This window comes from Agelaius tricolor, unplaced genomic scaffold, assembly GCF_023055355.1.
Source record: "Agelaius tricolor isolate 1412-34295 unplaced genomic scaffold, bAgeTri1.0.p SCAF_38, whole genome shotgun sequence".
Classification (NCBI taxonomy): domain Eukaryota; kingdom Metazoa; phylum Chordata; class Aves; order Passeriformes; family Icteridae; genus Agelaius; species Agelaius tricolor.
Genome location: NW_027269298.1, coordinates 4,376,336 through 4,393,125, shown reverse-complemented (window position 1 = coordinate 4,393,125; position 16,790 = coordinate 4,376,336). Strand labels below are relative to the sequence as shown.

The window sequence follows — 16,790 nt, the reverse complement described above, 5'->3', positions numbered from 1 at the left end:
TGCAGCTGGCAGGAGACACAGGTGGCAGAGGTGGCACACTCTACCTGTCCTCGTCCCCTCTGGCCGTGTCGTCTGCCTTCTGCCGGCTGCCCCCGTTGGGCAGAGCGAAGTCGCCGACCTCGGAGCCCTCCACGCGCCGGCTGAGCCCCTCCTGCCCCTCCAGGCACTCGTCCCCCTCCTTGCTGCCGTAGCCGTGGCTGCCCCTGTCCAGGCTGACGAGGTTGAGGTAGGAGTCCCTGGGGCCCAGGGAAGGCAGCGAGCCGGGGGCCACCGGGCTGCCCAGGATGCTGGCGGGGGTGGAGGTGGATGGCAGGTGGACATCCAGGCTGTAGTGGTTCTTCAGGTTCAGGGAGAGAGACTGAGCCAGGGACAGGTTTTGCAAGGAGTGGTCAACTGTGAGAGATGGACAAGGGGCATGTGAAAAATTGTCCATCTCCAAAGCAGATGCTCCCCTGCACTGTGAGGGGTGCAGAAATGCCCCAGACCCCCAGAGCCTGCTGGGATGGTACTGGGAGCACTCCAGTTGTTTCCTGTGACTTCAAGGAATGCAGTGATTGTCCAGAGGGATGGAGCTGGGTGCGTGCCAGCACCCAAACAACCCCAGTGAGTGTGTCACTATCCTCACCCGGCTGCCGATGCTCCTCCCGGTGCTCCTCCCGGGCCTCCAGCACTGTGAGCTGCCGCACCAGCAGCGAGACGTGCTGCAGCAGGTCGCGGTTGGTCAGCAGGAGCTGCCGCACCCGGGCCTGCGCCTCGATCCGCGCCGCTGTCTCGGCAGCCAGTTGGTCCTTCAGCAGCTGCACCTGCGAGGCGGGACGGGGAGATGCGAACGGGGTCGTGCGGCCGGGATGATTCGGACCGGGCGATGCGGGACGGGAGCAGCAGCCCCGGGAGCGCCCGGTACCGGCGGCGCCACAGCGCCCCCTGCCGGCCCCGCCGCGCCACCCCCGAACGGTCCCCCCGAGCCGGTCCAGCCGCGGGCGGGGACGCGGCAGCATCCCGGGGCTGTGTGGGGTGTCCTGCTGTTCCCCCGGTAACGAGAAACGCGGAGGGGATGTGCCCAGACGGGAGGCACCGGGCTCCCCGCTCTGATGCTGGATTGGGGGTGGGATGGTTTCCAAAAACGCAATGAGATGGGGTGAAACGGGAGTTGGGGGCTCTACCGGGCCCTGCAACACTCCCAGAGCAGCCCGGGGCAGTGTGAGCAGCCAGCTCCGTGTCAGGGGGAGCTCAGCTGTGCTGCAAGCGATGCTGCACGTGGCGCTAAAGCAATGCTGCGAGCTGGGCTGCAAGCGATGCTGCTGAGAGCTGCGCGACCGGGAACGCTGCCAGCACTGCTGCGAGGGCCCGGCCCGCTCCCACCTGCCCCACCAGCCTGGCCCAGGGGGAGGAGAAGGGCTGGTGCCGCCTGAGGGGAGGGCAGGACGTGTACCTGGGCCACAGCCACCTGCGTCTGCTGCTGCTGCTGGAGGAGCTGCTGCTGGAGCAGCTGGAGGCAGTGCTGGGAGGCCAGCGGGGTGATGGAGGCCGAGGAGCAGGGGCTGCCCGGACTGAGCAGCTGCTGGGAGCTGGCCAGGTGGAGGGAGCAGTTTTCGGCATCCTGGGCACAAAGAAATGGGCAGGTGAGCGGATTGATCGGCTCAGGCTGGCATTTGGATTTTGGTTCCCCTAGCACTGACCCAGCGCAGCAGAGGAGCCCCTGTGCTCGGGACACCCAGGGGATGTTGAGGGGCAGCCCTGGGCTGTCAGCTCTGCACATCTGTGGGATCCCCAGTGTTCCAGAGAGGCTCCTTCCTGAAAGCTGGCAGAGCTGCCTTGGCTGTGTCTGGGGAGGGCGTGACCCCAGGGCTCCCAGGAAGGAGACAGCAGGGAGTGACCCAAACACTCCACACCTTTCCGTGCTGTGGCTGCCCAGGCTGGGCGGTGTCCTGGTGCCTGGAGCATTTGGCAGTGCCAGCAGCCACTGCCCTTCCTGCTGCTGCCCTCCCCTGCTTGGGCAGTGCCAGAAGGAATGCACAGGAAAGCCCAGCCTTTCCAGGCACGCAGTCGAATCCCATGGATTCGGGGAGTGCCTGTCACTGCAGCTGTTTCCAGGCAGCCCTGTGAGCGTTACTGTTGTGTGAGCTGAAGCAATGCCATTCAGGCCCCCGGGAAGGGCTCCCAGAGCTCTGTGGAGCACCCATTCATTAAGGTGGAACTGCTGCTGGAGCTGAACGTGCCGCGGGTGCCTGCGCTGCCAGGGCTGGGCCTCCTGGGGACGTTGCTCCCTGGGCCTGGAGCACGAGGGCAGCCAGGGATCGCTGCCAGGGCAGTCGAACGAGCAACTGCTGCAGAGCAGCACTGAGAGCACAGAAATCCAGCCTGGGTGGGGTGAGAAGCCTGCTCAGCCATGCACCGCAGCCCCCACCCTGCCTCTCACCTCAACCCCCAGCCCAGCCCTGGACACGGCCTGGCTGCAGGGGAACTGGGAGCTGAACAGCCTGTCCTGAGCAGGGAGCCAGGAGGGAGGGCTGCAATGGGGTCTCCATGAAAGCACCTCCAAATGAAGCCATGATACAGTGACCTGGAGCAGAGGGCCCTCAGCAGCAGCAGAGCACATGAACCGTTCTCCAGCCCACCCCCCATTACCTGGCCGTTCTTTTCCTTTGAGGCTTGCCCAGGTTTCAGCATGCCAAGGTCCCCCCTGGCACCTGGCAGCTCTCTGGGTCCCCTCTCGGACACACAGATGCCCCCAGCATCGATGCCAACCTCGTCCACATCCGTGATCTTGGAGCCCTTTATCTGGTGAACTTCAAACAAGATGGACACGTGAATGTGAGCATCCCTTCCCTGCCAGGCTGGAGGAAGAGCAGGGGGCCCCACGCAGGGCTGGGATTTGGGGGAAGCTCAGGGACAAGGGCCAGGACTTGCTCCAAGTCTCAGCATGCTGTGAAGGGGCAGGAGGGAGGGATGGGTTGGCAGAGGGGCTGCAGACCCTCAGCTTGCTGAATCAGGGGGCCCAGCCTTCTCCTCCCCAGCTCTCAGTAGGAGTGGGCAGGCAGGGCAGATTCCCTGCGCTCCCCATCCCAAGGGGCCCAAAGCTCTCGCCCATGAAGGAGGTGCCACCTGCGTGTCCCCACCCCAAAGCATCCCCGCACCGCCGCTTTAGGGAGGGGCATGCCCAGTCCCCTCGGGAGCCGTGAGTCACCTTCCAGCGGCTGCTCCTCGGCCGATTTGTCGCTGGCGCCATCGGCCTGCCCGTCGGCGTTCTGCAGGGCGTGCTGCAGGCTCAGCTTGTGGCACACCTCGAAGGCCTGTCCCACGGTGCGCACCACGCGCATGGCCTGGCTCTGCGGACAGCCCGGAGCCGTGCGCTGCCACCGCCGCCCCTCGAGAACCGCCAGCCTCCCCTGCCTCCCACCCGTGCTTTCCTCCCGGGCTGGTGCTCCAGCAGCGCCCCCCGTTCCCCATTCTGGGGCTGGGGGCTCCTGTCCCTGTGTGGGATGTGCCGCTGGCCGGGCTGGGCAGGAGGGGACAAGCACCAGGCACTGGCACTGCCTCGGTCACTCCCCAGGGCCCTGCACCCTGTGAGATGTGGGTGCATCCCCAGGAGAGGGAGGGTGCATCCCCTGCAGCATCCTTACCTTCTTCTTGGATTTGAAGACGTTGCACCTGAAGGAGTTGTTGGCGCCGTCCCGTGCGATGTAACTGAATATTTTCAGGTCTTGCGAGTCATGAGAGACATAGAAAATTCTGGGTGGGAGAGAGACAAAGGGGATTAATTGAACACCATGGGGAGTCCGTGCCCTCCAGACCACCTCTGCTCCCATGAGTCCCAAGGATGGGCTGGTTTGCAGCCCCCGGGGCTGGAGGAACAAGGCAGTGCTGGTGCACGGCCCCTCCTGCAATTCTCAAGGCAGGAGGCGATGGATTTAGAGAGTTTCGGGCTTGATGGAAAACCTTCTGGTTTCTGAAGCAGGCAAAAGCTTTTTAAAGATCCTGTGGGAAAGCAAAAAATCCATAGTCTTGGAAAGCGAGTGGCTGTTTTTAGCCTCAGCAATTAACCCCTGCCCAGGCTGCAGCGAGGCAGAACTGCCTGCAGGGTGGTGTCCGTCCTGCCCCTGGGGACACAGACGGTCCCTCCTTGGCAGTGGGCAGGTGGCACAGCACAAAAGCCTCTCCCAGGGATGCTGAGTGCACTCTCAGGATTTCTCTCTCTGCTGCTCAGGCTGACTCTCCTCCTTGTACTGCAAAACATTTTGAAGATTTTTATATATGTTTGATTTAATTAGGTGAAAATGTGACAAGTGAGCTCAGCTCTGAATAGAGAAGAAACCAAAGGGATTCTTGAAATGGTTTTTTTCTTCTGCTCTTTCTGTCACTGGAATTTTTTGGGTGTTGAACTTGCAGTTAGAGCAATTACTGCCAATGTACCACATCTCTGTAGTAATCTTTAAAGAAAGCCAGAGGTGAGAAGTGGGCATATCCTCTGTTCCTTATCTCCTCACTAAGAGCTCTGATCCCAAAAACCAGTGTTGAGGATCCCAGTTCTTGGGGCTGTGGGCTCAGTGCTTATGTACAAGAATTCACTTTGCAGATGCCACAGCCTGGAGCACCCTGTGCTCTAAGCCCATCCTCAGGCCATGCACCATCACTGGGCTCACCTCCCATCCCCAGGGGCTCCTGAGGCACCAGGTTTATGTTCAGGGTAAACCTCTGGGTGGGGCTTGTGGCCTGTGGAATACCTCTATATCTCATGGAAAGTCAGTGCTTTCTTGCCATGTCTGTAAGGGTTAATTCCCAGTGAGCACTTACACCTTAGAGTAAGGCCCTGCTTCAGAAGCACAGGGAGAGCCATGCTCTGAAGGAAAACCATGGGAAGCCTGTCTTCAGAGGCAGAATCAGAGAGAAATGCAGGTTGGAGCATCTCCAGGGTCACCCAGTCTAACCCTGCTCAAAGCAGAGCCAGCTTCAAAGCCAGATCAGTCCATCTCACTCTCCAAAATGTGTGAAAAGGATTCTCCAGCAGCAGTAACTCTGTACCCTCGTTAATTTTAGATGCTCCTTTGGAAAGCCTTGGTGGAGGGGTCTCAGCAGGTGGGAGGAGGGCACAGATCCCCCAGGGCAGAGTGGCCCTCCCTGGTTGAATCCCCTGCCATGTACCTGTACACTGGATCATGCATCACCACCATCTTACTCTCGTCCCAGGTCCACTCCCTTCTCTGTAAGCAGAGACAAAATTACAGTAAATCAGGTGAAACTCCACTGCACTGAGGGGCAGGAAAACTGGGGAACAGTGCTTTTGTCCCAAGCCACAATCCAGGCTGCAGTGTGATTAGATGAGCCACGGCTGTTTCAACAATATCTCAGATAAAAATAGATTTTTTTTGGATCGTTTATCATATCTGATCACAGCCTTCAGGGCTGAAAATGGTCCCTAAGATTAATTTATAGCATCAAATATGCAGAAGAACTACATGCTTTGGGGAAGAAGGCTTGGAGCTGGGGCTGAGGAGATCTGGATTCAGTGACTTGGTGGAAAGGACAAAGAGCTGAGGGGGGCTCAGACCAGGCAGCCTGGAAAAAGCTTTCTGGTATTAGCAAGAGAAAGAAAAAATGTATCCCATGAGAGATACATTTTTTGGATAGAAAAATATCCTCTTCCCCAGAGAATTTCCATTCTCTCTCCAGCAAGGTGTTGTTATTAGTAGGATGGAAACTGGAGTGTTCTCTTGTGCAAATCCTGGGTGTTTTTAGGAGAAGGCCAGTTTGGGTACCCTGGGCTGGAGCAGCCTCACCTTCTGCTTCTTGCGCAGGATCACCTTCACCCCGTCCACGGACACGATGATGCTCACCTTCTTCTTCTTAATGTTCTTGGCTTTGAATTCATACTGGGGGAACAGAAACCTGAGTCTGAGAGAGTCCTGGGGGTACCTGGGACAGTGTCTGGTGGTCAGTGTCTGACAGGAAAATGCCAGGTGTTGGTTTCATCCCAGCTGCTGAGGGAGGTGGGAATTTGTTTTATTCTGCTGAGAAAAACAGTTTTGGGAAGGACTTGGTGCAGTAGCTGGGATGCCAGGCAGGATCCTGGCTCTGTCAGAAGCATCCCTTTGGAGAGGACAAGTGGAGTTCAATCCTCTGGACCACACCCAGGCTGTTAATTTGGATCTGGGAAGAGTTTTCCCGGTGCATTGGCCGTGCCTGGTCCAGCAGGACTCTGCTCCAGAGGTCTGATGGGAGGTGGCACCTGCAGCAAACCCCAAGCAGTGACATCTCTGATGCCCTTGTGTGTCAGCCCTGTGCTGCACGGGGAATACAAAATCACTCAGGAGCTGCAGGGAGGGCCAGATGGGCGGCAGTAACGCAATTATACCTCAGTCATTTGCATAATCACATTAACCTCTGTGGGATCAGGATCTCTGGAGAAAAACTCTGCAGGTGTCTGCAGCCTGAGCTCACCTCCATTTGTGTTAAAAATTAAACACTGACTTTTAAATGTTGCTTTAGCTGATAGTTAGATAGAAGCATGGCAGAGCCCTTGTACTCTGGAGACCTTTGTTTACAGCACTCATCCTTCCTGCCCCCATTTTAAGCACCATTTTTAGCTTCCAAACACAGCATTTTGATACTCCATATTTCTTGCAGTCCCTTTTTGAAATCCACCACTTTGTCACGTTGCTTTGGCAAATCAATGCAGATTCTGATTCGTGGATGTGGAGGAAAAGGCAATGCCAAGCAGCCTGAAAACTACCTAGGCCTTGTAATTAGACATTTAATTAGAACTCTGATTTCTTTATACAGCTGGGGACATACAGGGAGCAAGTGAGATGGTAATGGAGTCCAGGCTCCTCTTTTGGGATGCTGAAGTTGGAGGAATGTGTGTGGCTCTGTCACCCAAGCTCTGCAGAGAAGATAAACATCTTCCCCACTCCTCAGCACCCATTGTGAGCCACGCCAGCTTTACAGACAGAAAATTGGGTGGCTTTCATGTTGATCAGGCTTTTGATGCTGCTCATTGAATTCTTAGCACTCTGCAAGGTTTATGGTATCAGACAGACCCCGGATTAAACCACAGCCTTTTGATCTCCCCATGAATTATTACTTTCAGACAAGCTCTTTAAAAATCTATCTCTGGCGCTCTTGCGTGTGAAGCTGGAACTAAATTAGCTGTACCCGTTTTTTATTTATGGGGAGGAGTGAGAGGAAGGGTGAGGTGCTGAGTGCATCCTGCAGGCTGCCGGGGGCCCAGGGGATGCAGCAGGGCCTGGGCTCACGCAGATGGACTCGCCAGGCTCAGCACCTGAGAGGGCTTCCCCACCCTCTGCCCCTCTGCCCAGGCCCCCCAGCCCAGCTGCTCCCCCTCCCCTGTGCTCACCAAACTGTTTGTCCTTGTCTGCTCCATGAATGTCAATAAACCCGGGATAGACTGTTCTGCCCGCTAAAGAGCTGTTTATCTTTCTTTATACACAAATGGCTGGGAAAATACTAGCTGTGCTTTCCAAGAAAGAGCAATACAGTGTATTTTCCCATTGTAGCAACAGGGGTGCAATTACATTCAAACAAGGCTCTTTACTCAAAGGCTTTAAGCAAAGTCCAAGCCTGGATTTTGCAGAGATGCTTTTTCTTTCTCTCTTGGACAGAAAGGAACAATTGGGAGCAGCAGCAGTGAATCTGTGGGTGCTGCCAGGAGTGATGGCAAGACTCTAAACCCAGGGAACTCCAGCCAGCTCCCACCCCAGCCTGGCTCTGTGCAGGGCCTCAGCCCCAGCCAGAGCTGTGCAGCACCACAGGCTGGATGTGGCCTCCGTGAGGAAGGAGTTTGTTGGTCCTTCTGTCCATGGAGCCAGTGCCACTGCTGCATCCCTGCTGAGCACACAGCCAAGGCACAGCCCAGCCATGGCCAGACCCAGCTTGGCCTGAAAAGTTAAAACTCATTAGTGCCTCAAATCTCTTCTGAAAGGTGAAACCCCTCAAGCAGCAGAAGCTGCAGGATGTCCCATGTCCCAGCAGAGGAGGCAGGAGCACAACTGGGTGAGAGCACCCAGAGCAGGGCAGAGCCCCATGCTCACAGCACACCAGCTCACCTTGGGCTCTCTCTGCATTTCTCCACAGAAGAGGCAGGTGGAACACAGCTTCAGTCATTTAATTGCTTCCTATCAAGCAGGAATCAGTATTTTAATGAACTGATTTATATAAGGACGGGAAAGCACATGGGAAAAGGCACTCTGAGACAGCTGGCTTTCTCCTGTAGAATGCTCAGGCATAACCCAACCTTTATCCTGGCACAAGGCCCCAGGCTGACCTGTCACTGCTGTCACAGCACAGACTAGTCACTGATTTTCTTCTTACTATTGAATTGATGGGATTTTCCCCCCAGATTCATCAAGGTTACTGACAAATCCAAACCCACACAGCAACATTTCTCTCTGCTGCCTTCCACAATTCAATCTTTATTCTCCTGTTGTTTGTGCTGTCCTGTGGGGCAAAGCTTTCTGGATGCTAAAGGATCTGGAGTTGCCCCTACAAGTAGCAATACAGCAGCCTGGCAGCTTTCTTAACTATGGAGACAGGATGGGACATTTTATAAAAAAATGCAGGTCAAACAAGGGTAATTAATTTCATTTATTTTAGCAGTGTCATTAATTCTATATCTGCTGTGTTTGACCTGGAATACTTTCCACTTTTGCTCTTAAATACCTGTGTTCAAGACTTTGCCTTTCCTACAGTCCCACACACTGCTGGCATGAAATATTAACTTACCCATGAGCTAAAGACTGTATGACTAGAAATGTTAATGGCACCGTGTGATGCATATTTCATTGGATAATTCCACCCAAGCAGATATAAATTACACATGCAGTTACCAGCTTCCATCTGCTGATGAAACTTGGGCTAATGCACATTGGAAATCATGTGCAGTTTCCAGCACTAGAAACAACCTGCATGAATACAGTTATTCAAGGAAGCAATTCATAATGTGATTAATTACTGAAGGTATCAGGGCCTTCATTATGCAAATGAAAACTGTCATAAAATAGAGAGTTTGCAGGTCTTGGAGGCAGTCTCTGCTTCCAAAAAATGCATCTTCTTCATTAACAAGGAGCAGCAAGGCTAGAACATGCTCCTGGCCATGGCTCAAATGGTGTTTTAAGCTGTATTAAGGGAAATCAAAGCAGAGGCTCTGCAGGTTTTTGAAGATTGAGAATGTCAATGCCCCCAGTCACAGCTGGGTATGGACTTATTTGCATGCCCACAGGAAGATGCCTCAGGCTTGGAAACCAGCGACTTCTCCGTGTGGCTGTAAATTCCCCAGCCAGCCCTCAGGCTGCTGTCCTGCCCTGGCCTCCCTCAGCCCATGCCGGCCTGGCAGGCTGCAGGATCGATGTGTCCATAAACAACCCCAACAATGGCCTGTCCCAGCCCCTTCCCCAGGCTCCCCTTCCAGACAGACACAGGGAGCATGGCAATGAGGAGTGGCAATGAGCTCAGCTCTGCCCCCCGACTGACCGGCTCCAGGCAGGGACCCCCAGCCCCTGCTCCCTTCCCTTCCCTTCCCTTCCCTTCCCTTCCCTTCCCTTCCCTTCCCTTCCCTTCCCTTCCCTTCCCTTCCCTTCCCTTCCCTTCCCTTCCCTTCCCTTCCCTTCCCTTCCCTTCCCCTGGTTCTATACGAGTCCCATTTCAGGATTTAAAGCCATGATGAATCCAAGTATTTCCAGCTCAGGAATGTAATTAATTTCAAACCAGCTGACCTACACGGGGTGAGGACAGGGTGTTATCTGGGCTGCTGTTTAAAGTACCCATGCTTGGAGAGCTGCCCTCGGAGCTGATGCTCCGGAGCTCTCCGAGCCAGCGGGGCTGCCCTGGAGCTGCCAGACCGGCAGTGTCCATGCCCACAGCTCACAGGCTGCCGTCTGTCCATGCCGATCCCCCCTCAGCATCGCCTCCCACCGTCCCGAGGTCACTGCCGGCCCGGGCAGCGCCGCCCTCCCCGTGGCTGTGTCTGGAAGCCTCTCCCCGTGTGTCCCTCGGGAATCAGGGGCCGGTGGAGCGCTGCGAGCCCCCGTGGCCCGGGGCTGCTCTGAATGGGCCGGGCATAGCCCGGGCTGTGCTGCAGTAGCTCGGCAACACGGACACAAAAGCCACGCAGGAAGCAGCGGAGACCAGGAGAGCACCTCCTGCCCAGTGGAAAAATGAGAATTTATGATCCTTGGAAACATAAAACTGCTCACTGGAAAGCAGAAGCCGAAAGGGGAGTAAAATAGGCAAGGAGAATGCTGGCAATGTACTCAAAGTCTTTTTTTCTCATTTAAATGAGCTCCTTCCACCATGCAGCAAGCTCTCTGTAGATGCTGCAGACTGCTCCCCAAGCTATCACGGGCCTGCTGGGTTTCTGGGAGTCCCTGGAAGGGCAGCAAGGAAATGTGGCCCCAGTCCATCCCAAAGGATCCCTGGCTGACCTAGGGCAGGGGCAGTGAGGATGCTGCCCTGGCTGCAGCAGTGGAGGCTGATCACATCAGGGGGAGAAGGAGAAGAGCTTCATTTTGTCCAGGTCTCCTTTGACACCTGAGGAATCCAGAGCATTCTGATGGACATGGCAATACAGCCCTTCCTCTTCATCCTCCTTCTCCTCATTTCCAACAGATCTTATCCTTGGGAAGCCCCAGAGTGCTGAAGTCTCAGACAGCCCTAAAGGATAACTCAATCTTTCCACCCTAAGGTGACACAGCAAAGGACCTGGCTGGAGTTCAGACATTTCTCTGTGCCAGTCAAAAGGATGTGGAGGAAAAAGCAGAGTTACACCCACGGGGGTGAGTGGGGCTCCTGCAGGTGCTGGGAGCTGGTGGGAGCCCAGGGCTAGCAGTGGCTCTTTAATTAGTCTTTTCCACCTCTGAAAAACCACAGACTGTCCTAGAACAAAGCTTCTTCGCCTGCTTTTAAGAAAGGGTGGGACAAAAGCAGCCTTTTCATTGCCTCCTCCCAGTGGAAGAGATAGTGCAATACTGCTGAGCTCCATCCTGAGAGGCGCAAGCAGCCTCACAGCCCAGCACAAGGTGACATCATCTGGCCTTTGGTGCCTCTCTGACAAAAGCACCATTGTGTGTCTGTCACTTCCAGGAGCTCCCTGCTGTCCCCAGGTTTAATAGGGAGCTTTCCCACACACGGCCCTTCAGTTCTTGTCTTGCCAGGGCAGGCCAAGCCCAGCTCATGGGGAAGCTGGGTTTTATTTTGCTTGCTACCTCTATTCACTTTGCAGGAGGAAACAAATTACCTTTTCCATCTGCAGTGCCTTGGATGATTAATTAGCAGCAGTAATGAAGTTGTGTCTTGGGACCCCACCCCAACAGGAGCATGAAAATGTCCCTACCTGAAAAAGCTGCTAGGTTACTGCAGATAAAAAGTGCTAATTTCATTAGAAGCAGGTCAGATTTACCTGAAATAACCCTGAGAAGTGAAACTGCAATTAAACACTGCAATATCTTCAAGTATTTCCATATTCCCCGACAAACATCTGTGTCACCCTGTAGAGAAGGGCCTGGTTTAGTGCATGTTTCATACCCTACTTGCCCTCCAGTCTGGTATGTAGGACAAGAGGCAAGTTAGGAGATTGGATTGCTTTAAACCTTGTCCATCAAGGTTCACACAACAAAGCTCTGAAGAGCAGGAGCCAGGACTCTGCAGCAAGCTCAGAGCTCCATGGAAAAGCCCCCGACCCCCTGCATGGCTGTGGGAAGGTAACAGAGTATTTTCTATGTCTGTTTCTCACTCACAAAGCATGGATATTCATTTTCTACTCCATTCATTCAGTTGTTCTGGTTACAGCCAGCCCCTGCCAAGTGACAGCCACCCAGCACCTCGCTGGCAGGGCCAGGCCAGCAGACAGGAGCAGGAGGCAACTGAGGATTTCTGCTGCCTGCTCCAGAATTCCTGTTGTACTTTCAGTCCCTGCCCAGTCCTCTCCATGAGCCTGACAGGCCACGGCAGGGGAGATGCTCCTGGCTCACTTCCTGCTCCTTTAGGCTGTGCAGAGAGGGAAAAGAGAAGCTGGTGTCCTCAGAGGCAGGAGGGGGAGATGGGGCAGGGGTGATTAACAGGGCTGCTCCACTCTGTCTCTGCAAGTTGGTGTTTATTGCTTGTTTGGAGAGAGAAGAAAAGGCCAATTTTGTTTTTCTGTGGCTTTTCAGAAGTGTGTTTGTGATGCTGCTCTTCAGCAGAGCAGAGCATTGCTCAGAGCAGATTGTGGCCATGGGAGCCAGGCAGGGCCTGCAGAGTGTGGGGCAGGGGCTCCATGAGGGTCATGAGGGACTCACTGGCACTGGCAGAGATAGGGAGAAAACCTAATCCCACTGCCAGGTACAGGCTCTGACTAAGGCAGGTACTGGGATTTTGGGCCTCTAAATAATGCAAGACTTAGTGTTTATGTAAGGATGCTATTTTAGTGCAGGTAGTCCAAGGGAAGGGGGATGGCAGTCCAGAGGGAAAGGCTGGGAGCCACTCTGAGTGCAGGGATGGAGAGGGAATGTCAGTGCTCCTGAGACCTGGGGCAGCAGGGGGGTTCAGAGGAAGAGGCAGAGAAGTGCCCACGTGTTCAGCCTGATAACCAAACCAGCCCTGGCTCCCAACAGGGCCAGGTGTGACCTGCTGGGGTTCTCCATTTCCAGCCCTCTGCTGCTCTGCAGCCTCCTCCTGAAAGCCTTGGTGACTGCAGGGAGCTCAGCATGTCCTCCCAGGGTGGATACCTATCCAAAGGAGAAGGAGCAATCTAGTTTGCTGTTGAGAATCTGGAGGAGCTACATCTGCATGACTAACACCTGCTCTGTGTAAATGCTGCAGGGAGGGAACATCTCCTGGCTTCCACACTTGCTATCACACCTCATATGCATCTTGGGTGCTATCCTCCAGCTCTGTGTCTTGCCATTTCTCCTAGCCACCTACTAGGGAAATTAGCATTTCCTTTGCATATCCACAGCAGAGTCAGGAAGCTGGACTTGGCACCTTTATCTTTGAGCAAGCAGAATCCAAGCTAGAAGGAGGACTTGATCTCCATTTGCATTCAGAAGCAGCACTTGATCACAAACTGGAGCAGAATGACAATGGGGGGATGCTGAGTGTGCTGCTGGGTGCAGAGCAGGCTTCAGGACTCCTCTGCTAGGTGCAATCCATCTCTGTTCTCCTGCAGGGCTAAGAACTCTTGGTTAGCTCAAGCCCTAGCTGCAGCTGAACCTTTCTACACCTCAGTGCCATGAACAGCCTTGCTGTGAGCTGGTTTGAGACACTCAGGGACAGAAATAATCTCCTTTATTGCCAGCAAGGAGACCTTTTCTCTGTAGCTGTTAATACTATCGATCTCCAGCAGTTCCACTTGAGCAAACATTTCTTACAGAGGCCCAGTGACTTAGAGCTGACCTCCAGGATGAGCATTACCCAGATGTGCAGCCCTGAGCAGAGCCAGGCACAGCTCCCACACTGCTTCTCTCCAAGTGGGCCTTGCTTAGAAATTACTGAGTGCTAATAAAACCGCAGCTCCTAAATTTAAAGGGAAGTCTCTGGGTTCTCCTCAAATTGTCCATGAAAGTTCACTCCAATTTGGAAACAAGACTGCTACTGTAAGAGAAAGAAAATTCAAGTCTAATTGTGTCATTTCCAAAACTCCAGAATATTAAGCAGTTCAAGGACTCTATTAGCCTCAGGGGAGCTACTGAGATTAGTGAATCACGATGAGGGAAAAGCCTGGGTTTAGATATGGAAATTATGGAAAAAGAGGGTTTTATGCTCTCAGTATTTATTGTCACTGAGGTCTTGTCACCAAAGCTGTACCAGAACATCACAGGCTCCTCTCTCCCTGCAGTGCTGTTCCCTGTGCCCCTGGGCTTGCAGTGGTGTCAGCAGGAGGTGTGAAGTGTGGACATCAATGCATCCTGCACTGCTCACACACAGGTCAGTGACTAACCCAGACAGAGCCCCCAGCTCCTGCCACCAGCTGGGATCCCAGGAACTGAGACAAGCAGGAGACCAGCACTGCCCTGGGGGGCAGCAACATGAAAATGGGAAATGTGCCTGGGATGGAAGTTTGTGCCCTGTAATCATTAACAGAGCAGCACAGGCTGCAGCAGGACTGAGCAGGTCCATGGGGCTGGGGATCACTGACCCTTGAGTGCCCCATGAGCCGTGTGTGGCTCTGCAGCAGGGAAAGGACACTCAACAGGAGGCAGGTGGTGTTTGAACCTGAGGGTACCCGTGTGCCTTGCACCCTCCTGAGGCAGCTGTGACTGCCTCATCCTCACCACACTGCACCTGGCCTGAACACTCTGCTCTTCTTCATCTGACAAAAATAATCTGATTTTTAGGAGGAAAAGCCTGGAGCTCAGAGGGTTTGGTGGGATGCCAGGGAGTACATTGGACCTGGCTGTGCAGGGAACAGGGTGATTTGGGGCCCTGGCCTGGGGTGCTCCTTCAATGCACAGGGCCACATCCTGCCCTCCAGCACAGCTACCCAGGCAGGATCTCTGCAGCAGCAGGGACAGAAGGGTGGAGGAAGTGGGAAGTGACTCAGGTGTCCTGAAAGCTGTCAGGCAGCTGCCAATTAGTCCAAACAACCCATCTGGTCCAGGGAAAAGACATTTAAATAATGTCTAATCACTGCTGCAGGAAAGAAAGAAAACCATTCCATAATGCCTTTAAAAAATCCCTGCTCACTCATCAAAGCATCCTTCCTTCCAGGGAGCCATTCAAGACTTTTATGCCTTAGATTTATCACACTGTTATTTGGTCAAAACACGAAGTAGCTTGTCAAAGTACTATGTAAAGTAGCACAGATTCTTTCTGTCCTCAGGCCTCATTCATACAGAGCAAAAGCAGATTGAAGAAAGCAAGTGCAGAACCAAGCTATTGTTAGCAAATCTTATTTTCCTGGGCTGGATTTGCCTTTGTGGTCCCAGTCCCTCAGGGTCCCTCTGCTCAGAACACTGATCAGGGAAGTACAAAGGGCCCTGCATGTGACAAAATCAAGGCAGCACCCACAGGAGCACCCACTCTGTGCCCTGGCTGCCTCCACCTGAGAACAGAGCTCAGGCAAAGCATCAGGATCACGCTGTAGCCACAGGGTGACTGTTTTCAGACTTTTCTCTGCACAGAGAGAGACTCACGGGACAGATTTAAGTGTTTGTATCTTCATGGGTTATTCTGTTTTGTTCCTGAAACACATCACCCTGCTCTGCTGGACTTGTATTGGTGGACAGGGAGGGTCTCTGCCCCAGCTCTGTGCCCCTGCAGCTGCCACTCAGATTTAGGCAGCTCCTTGTTACCAAGCCAATCCAATGTGCTCTCTGCACTCTGGTTACCTTCTCAATTACATTTTTTCAGGCACCAACAAAGAAGCAGCTTTGAGTCGTGGCTGAGTGTTCTTCACCAGAATGTAATTTGAAAGCCATTATATTTCATCTCTGTAATACTCTACAACCAGCAACATAATTGGTGAAAAAGTCTCTTTATTTCAAACTAGATAAAAGCTTTGCAGAGATCTCATATGGTGATATTTTAGCTAGGGAAATTAAATGCTTCAGTAATATAATGATAATACTGTTAAAGCCACTTTATTTTACAATTAAAAGGTACCTGCTTCATTGCCAAGATTCAGCATCAGACAAAAAGATCTGTCTTGTTCTATTTAGCACTAACATTTTAATTTAGCTTTTATCCATTTAAATGCTGCTTTTATTAGCCTTCAACTAAACTCCAATCCACCATGACTCTTATGCAAAACAGAATTAATGTGCCTGACTGGTTCCACCCCCTCGCTGGAGAAGCCAAGGGGCTCTGAGGGCTCTGAGGAAGGCAGAAAGGTCACTGCTGCCTGGAGCTGACACATTTCACTGCCTGATCCCTCCACCCATCTGTTATCAACCCTGCACTGTGCACTCTGAACAGGGCAGAGGAACTGAAGCATCTCAGTCACCAGCCACTCCTCAAAAACTGGGTCATGAAATGTGGCTACCAAAAATGCCCTCAGCTGTCCTCTGGCACAGTGGCCTGTGTTCACAGCTTGACCAGTCCCACTCATTTCAGCTCAGAGGTCAAGTGACAGAAGGTAACTCATTATTCTGTGGCAGGAAGTCCAGAGGTGATTCAGGGCTGGAGATGAGCAGGGTGGAAATCTGCAGGAGTTTCTAAGTCAGTGGTGGGCAGCTCCATTGTACGGTGAGACCCCCCAAGCAGTGAGCAGAAGGTTGGATTCTTGTGTAATCTCAGAGGTGTTTTTTCCTCTCCTCCCACTCAAGACACACAGAGCATAGTCAGTTCTCCAGCACATCACACAATGCTGCCTAGAAACACTGTGCACCATGCCACTGCAGAAACAGCTCATTAAGAGCTTCTTCCCTTTGTTTTAAGATAATACAAACAGCAGAAAATGGGTAAAACAAGCTTGGGTTTGTCTGAGACAAGGCAGACTCAATTTTTCTAGAAAGCCAGCTTCCACATTTTAATGAGTCTTTTGTAAGGCTAGGAAAGCATGGAGCACACCAGAGCCTGTCCAGGTGACCAGGGAACACCTGCAGAGAGGCCCAAGGGGCTGCACCTGCAGGGCCCACCCTGCCTGGGGCTCATGGCAAGGGAGCTCAGGGAGAGCTTGTCCCAGCTGGTGTTTGGGCTAACTGGGGCTGCAGAGCTCAGAGCAGGATGGGAGCAGGGTCAGGAGCAGTGCCTGGGAGGCTGCAGGACTCAGAGCAGGGTCAGGAGCAGTGCCTGGGAGGCTGCAGAGCTCAGAGCAGGGTCAGGAGCAGTGCCTGGGAGGCTGCAGAGCTCAGAGCAGGATG

General features: G+C 53.6%; 1 protein-coding gene across 1 annotated transcript in view; it reads right to left on the bottom strand.

Annotated features, from left to right (window-relative positions):
• Positions 1 to 16,790, bottom strand: part of LOC139603267 (carboxyl-terminal PDZ ligand of neuronal nitric oxide synthase protein-like) — a 30,899-nt gene that overhangs the window by 4,218 nt on the left and 9,891 nt on the right. The window contains exons 3-10 of the mRNA XM_071453935.1: positions 5,778 to 5,870; positions 5,143 to 5,201; positions 3,624 to 3,732; positions 3,188 to 3,329; positions 2,629 to 2,789; positions 1,433 to 1,600; positions 626 to 803; positions 45 to 393 (exon numbers count right to left, since the gene is read on the bottom strand). Coding sequence (XP_071310036.1) covers positions 45 to 393; positions 626 to 803; positions 1,433 to 1,600; positions 2,629 to 2,789; positions 3,188 to 3,329; positions 3,624 to 3,732; positions 5,143 to 5,201; positions 5,778 to 5,870 — 1,259 coding nt within the window. The remainder of the gene's footprint in view (positions 1 to 44; positions 394 to 625; positions 804 to 1,432; positions 1,601 to 2,628; positions 2,790 to 3,187; positions 3,330 to 3,623; positions 3,733 to 5,142; positions 5,202 to 5,777; positions 5,871 to 16,790) is intronic.